The 5,482-nt window shown below is 48.3% G+C and overlaps 2 protein-coding genes across 4 annotated transcripts in view; one reads left to right on the plus strand and one right to left on the minus strand.

The window, feature by feature from the left end:
• Nucleotides 1–1,671, plus strand: part of lins1 (lines homolog 1) — a 5,244-nt gene extending 3,573 nt beyond the window's left edge. For all 3 annotated transcript variants that reach the window (XM_037980002.1, XM_037980001.1, XM_037980000.1), the window contains 2 exons: nucleotides 322–502; nucleotides 711–1,671. In XM_037980002.1, coding sequence (XP_037835930.1) covers nucleotides 322–502; nucleotides 711–1,611 — 1,082 coding nt within the window. In that variant the 3' untranslated portion in view covers nucleotides 1,612–1,671. The remainder of the gene's footprint in view (nucleotides 1–321; nucleotides 503–710) is intronic.
• Nucleotides 1,672–3,761: 2,090 nt separating this feature from the next.
• The window catches only part of secisbp2l (SECIS binding protein 2-like), a gene marked incomplete in the record, with an annotated part of 13,854 nt that continues 12,133 nt past the window's right edge, over nucleotides 3,762–5,482 (minus strand). Inside the window, 3 exon segments of the mRNA XM_037979999.1 lie at nucleotides 3,762–4,615; nucleotides 5,047–5,266; nucleotides 5,352–5,482. Of these exon segments, the coding sequence (XP_037835927.1) occupies nucleotides 3,957–4,615; nucleotides 5,047–5,266; nucleotides 5,352–5,482 (1,010 nt within the window).

Below are 5,482 nucleotides of genomic sequence, written 5' to 3' on the forward strand. Positions count from 1 at the left end.
ATCTCAGGTTGGAGATTCAGGCTGATTATAACGACTCAACTCTTTTCATGCAGTTCAGATAATTTCACTTCTGTTTGAGACGGTTGTTTACTTCCTGTTTGTTTGTTTGTTTGTGTCACTGTGTGCACGGAGTCTCAAACTGTTCTGAGATGTCCTGCAGAGACGTCCTGCAGGGACACCGTCCAGCCTGGTGTTGTCGGATCATCAGTCTGCTCATCATCAGCTGAGCGGAGAGTTAAACAGAGGGAGGAGCTTATCGCAGCCTTACCACCGGATTGGTTGTTCCCTCTCAGATGATCTTCCTCTGTGTCCTCTGTGCAGGAGAGGACAGTGTCTCTGAGGTCTGTGGGTATGTCCACAGGCTGTGGGACTTCCTGAGCCGGTTCAGCGGGTCTCTGAGAGTGGACCACCTCTGCTGCTGGGTCCGTCTGCTGTTTGAGGAACAGGACGATGATCTGATGGAGGCGGCCAGGACCTGTCTGTCCTTATTCCTTAGTTCCAGGTAGAACAAAGAAAAGATGGAGGTCTTATTTGTTATTGGCCCCGTCCCCCTGTTCCTGTAGGTAACCTCAGCTGCTCTCAGGTTTGAAACATTTCTTTATGAATTTTATTTAGTTTTTGCTGAGGAGCCGGTTTTTTGTCTCCATCTGGACCTGCGGTGTGAGAAGGTGTCCTTCAGACAGGACGTTCTGTTTGTTCTGTTCTTCCAGACGCCGCTTGGGTCCGGATGGGGATGATGGGGTTCTGTTGGAGCGGGCCTGTGGCTCCGGGTTCAACCCTCACTGCCACTTTCTGCTTCTGCTTCAGAGCTTCTCGTTCGACCACAGCGTCCTGCTGGACTTCCTCATCTCCTCGGAGACCTGCTTCCTGGAGTACTTCGTCCGCTACCTGAAGTACCTCAGAGGCTCCTGGACGGGTTTTACTGCTGCGTGTGGATCCGGAACCGAGCCTCGGGATCAACTGTCCAACGGTGGATCAGAACATGTCCTCCGCCCAGGAGAAGGGTCGAGTTCTGGACCTCGCCTCGTAGACTACGACAGTTCTGATGAGTCCGGTCCAGAACCTGCTGAGGACTCTTCTGTGGGTGAAGGAACTCCAGTAGAACCTAAGAGACAGAACCAGCCAACGTCTGCAGAACCGAGCCTCAGAAAACCCCAGAGTTCTTCTCTGCTGTCGGTACAAGACGAACGGACCGGTCCAGGTGAGCGTCCTCTTCTGAGACAGGCGGGCAGTGAGACGATGGACAGAGCTGTCCTCTGCCCGTCTGAGACGTTGGACAGAGCCGTCCTCAGCCCGTCGGGGACGTTGGACAAAGCTGTCCTGAGCCCGTCGGGGACGTTGGACAGAACTGTCCTCAGCCCGTCTGAGACGTTGGACAGAACTGTCCTCAGCCCGTCTGAGACGTTGGACAGAGCCGTCCTCTGCCTGTTGGAGCTCCGGCAGGTGGTGCTCCGGCTGCAGATGAAGAAACTCTTCCCGTACAACCCGTCATCGCTGCTGAAGCTGCTGACTGAAGTGGAGGACAGTTATGGACGTTCTCGTCTCTCGTTGGACTCAGAGGAACCTCATCAGACCCGACCGGCTGCAGAAAAGTTCAGAACGTCCCTTTAAGTTCTGTCCTCTGCAGGAAGGGAACAAACGTCCTGGTTGAATAAAAAACATTTTATTTTCTGTGGGTTTCTTCTTCTTCTGTTTGTTTCCTGCAGCTCAGGAATAAAACGCTCCGACCTGCTGCAGAAACTGAGCAGCAGGTCAGATTCTTCATCAGTCCTTTTAATTAGAAACAAAATTTAAACCAATTTCAGCTCTAAGCTCCAAACTTATTTTTATTGGTTAAAATGTAAATTTTGTTAAAAACTTTATTTCATGACTGGAACCGAGGCAGAACTTTGTCTCCACCTAGTGGCCATTCTCTGAAACTACAACCTGTGTTTGTACTTTTCAGTCTAATTATTTATTTTTATTTTTTAATTATTTGGGTCAAATATTTTAGATACAACCCTGTTTCTGAAAGTTGTGAGTAAAATTTATAAACATTTAAAAATTTAGTGACTCTCAAGCGGCTAAAAGAGGAAAAAATAAAGTTTTCCAAAAGTTATTTAAACATAATTCAGAACATTTAGTTTTTCAAAGTTTTCCATCTTTTTGGCTTTAAATTAAAAACAGATTTGACTTTTATTTTGAAACATTTTGCTGTAAAACAACAGAAACTTCACAATAAACTGCAGACAGGAAATTGTTCAGTTTGAATTATTTGACCTGATCAGAGATCAGCCCTCAGAGGAACGCTTCCTGTTCTGAAGGAAAAGAGTCCAAACGGGTTTCCTTAAACAACATTTTAATGATTTTAATCATCAGTTCATAGAAGCGGTGAATAAACAGCCTCAGACCGGCAGTCGAAGAGTTAAAGATCCACAGAAAGACAAAAACATTTAAAATAAAATAAAGTCTTCATTAAACCGGGTTTCTCCTTCCTTTGTTCACATTAGATACACAAACTGTATTTACACAGTGCAACGCAGACACACAACAGACTGCTGCTCAACACTTTGATGGAAGCTAACACACTCGCACATCCACACACACCGAATCACACACACGTACCTTTAATTAAAGCAGAAATACTTTCTGTGCAGACAGAAGTACTGAGCTGCAGATCAACAGATACTACAGTATAATGCGTAGTACTGTAGTACCTGAAGTACAGGTACTACAGTATAATGCGTAGTACTGTAGTACCTGACGTACAGGTACTACAGTATAACGCGTAGTACTGTAGTACCTGACGTACAGGTACTACAGTATAACGCGTAGTACTGTAGTACCTGACGTACAGGTACTACAGTATAATGTGTAGTACTGTAGTACCCGAGAATCGTCTCAGACTCTCCATCAAACACTGTTCCTGGGAGAACCTCAGGATTACTGGAACGGTTTTATCTGCAGGACTCACACCTGGGGGTCAGGTGTCAGAGGGAGGGGCTTATAAATAACTTTATTAACAACAACGGAAACGTTTTTACGTCACAAACACCAGTAAGAAGTCATTAGAGGAGCAGAACCGGCCCGTTACTGTTGGAACCAAACAGAACTTTAGTTCTAATCCAGGTTCTGGTTTCTTTACCCAAAAAACTAAAGAGAAGAAAAGAAAAGTTACTTTAAGCCTCATAAAAACACCAGAGAGAACAAATAACGAGCACGAGTTTTCTGATTTAGTTGAAAAAGTTTCAGACAAACATGATCAACATGTGAAACTATTAAAGTTCTACCAGAACCAAGAGAACCAACAGAACCAACGGGACAGGTTATATTCACACCGCTCGTTAAGAAATTACATCATTATTTAACGTTAAAAACACTCTGAAAACCGATGGTTGGAGTGGTTCTGGTTCCCAGAAGAACCCGGACACGACCAGAGAGCGTTCAGAAATACAAACGTCTTCCTGTCGGGGTGAACAGGTAAACAACATAAACAACAAACAACAAACAAACAAACAAACAAACGAAGCCAGCAGACAGCAGAGTAAACAGAACTACTGACAGCTGGAAACCTTCAGACCCAAACCAGAACAGTTCAGCTTCAGAGCTTCTCCTCTGGATTCAAGTGGTGCAGGTTCTGCAGGTTCTGCAGGTCTGTCTGTGGGTTCTGGGTCAAAGAGTCTGGTTGGAGCTTCTGGTTCTGGTTTGAGTGTTTGGATCAGTTGGTTTCTGTCCCTCAGATAGTTGGAAGTAGTTTGTTCTGCAGCTCTGCAGGTGAGTCTGTCTGCAGTGTGTGTGTGTGTGTGTGTGTGTGTGTGTTTCTGTGAGTGTGTCGGTGTGAGTGTGTGCACGTGTGTGTGTGTGTCTGTGAGTGTGTGCACGTGTGTGTGTGGGTGTGTGTGTGCGTGCGCGCGTTGGTCGGTTGGTCAGATACCTGAGAAGACACCTGATGTCAGGAGTTAAACCGCCGCTCGTCTTCATCCCGTCACCTTCTTGGTTTCCACGTCTTCGTCCTCTGTCCTCGTCTCCGTGACGTCTGCTGAATCCAGCTCCTCCTCCTCGTCCTCCTCACTCTGCCCCCTGTCCTCTTCGTCCTCCTCGTCCTCGTCCTCGGTACTCTCCTGGGTTTTTCCCAGGTGGAGGTTCTCCAGGGTCTTGGACACCCAGGAGTCGATGCGGCTGCTGAGAGTCGGTACCTCCACAGAGATGGGTTCAGGAGTGTAGTCTTCCTCCTCCTCCTCCTCCTCCTCCGCCTCCTCCAGCATCCCGGGGACCAGAGTGGAGGTGGTGGAGGTGATGGAGGAGGTCAGCGGGCCTCTGCAGCTCCCATCCAGGGACCCGGTCTCTGTGCTCTGAGAGGCCAGCTCCAGGCGGTCGTCGGCTCGGACCTCGTCTCTGTCCCCGGGACCGGGAGGCCCGGTTGGCCCGGTTGGCCCGGTTGGTCCAGTTGGCCCAGCTGGTCCAGCTGGCCCGGTTCTGGTCTGGGGGGTGGTGGGACTGGGTGGGACGGGGTTGGCGGCGGCTGCGGGGGACTCGGGCTCTCTGTGAGCGGCTGTAGGAGGTGCAGGACGACTGGGTTCTGTCTCTGCAGGATCGGGAGCGTCTGAAGCTTCCATCATGTTCCTCCAGTTTGTCTCTGAAGGGAAAATATCAACATTTATATAAAACATCATCATTTATATAAAACATCAACATTTATAAAACCTGAACATTTATAAAACAAACTGATGGAGTGCTCCCTCCCAGCGCCGCAGGATAAAATCATCCATTAAATTAAAGAAGAAATCCCTAACCCTAACCCAACATGACGTCAAAATCTGCCTTACAACCGACTCCGGAGCTCATCAAACTGAAATACACCGCCTGGAAAAATACAGATAACAGCCAAAGACCTGCGGAAGAAGCTAAAGGTAGCTAAAAGCTAACTGTAGGCTAAGAAGACAGAATCAGAGGCTGATTTCTGAAGTTCGAGGGAAATATCTGTAAATAAATTTAAATATTTTAAAAAGTCTAAAAGTCCCAGCAGCCATCAGCTGAACGAGCCGAAGGGGTTTGTGGAAACCTTACCGTACTCCTTCTCATTGACCTCTGAGATGGGCTCAGAGAAGATGGAGCAGAAGGAGATAGCCGAAGCAGCAGAGTGGTTCCTGGAATGACCCATGTGATGGGGGACCTTCTTGTCGTTTTTCAGAGCTTCTTCTGCCTGCTCCTGCTCCAGCGTGGACACCATGTCTTTGTAGGCCTTCCTGGCCTCTTCCGTCAGAGACACCAACCGGTTGAAGAGACTCTGAAGGAGGAGCGGACGGTCAATCATGGCGGTAACACCCAAACGGTCACTTCCTGTGGAAGTGGAAGCAGGGCAGCTGCCTCACCTCGGCTCCAGAATAGTTGAAAATGCCAACGACGCTGACAGGAACCAGCTTGTTGACGCAGCGCCCCAACGCCTTTCTGCCCAGAGCGAAGACGAACGGGATCTCCTGCTCCCTCGCCATGGCGATGACGT

This window comes from Kryptolebias marmoratus, linkage group LG15, assembly GCF_001649575.2.
Source record: "Kryptolebias marmoratus isolate JLee-2015 linkage group LG15, ASM164957v2, whole genome shotgun sequence".
Taxonomy (NCBI): domain Eukaryota; kingdom Metazoa; phylum Chordata; class Actinopteri; order Cyprinodontiformes; family Rivulidae; genus Kryptolebias; species Kryptolebias marmoratus.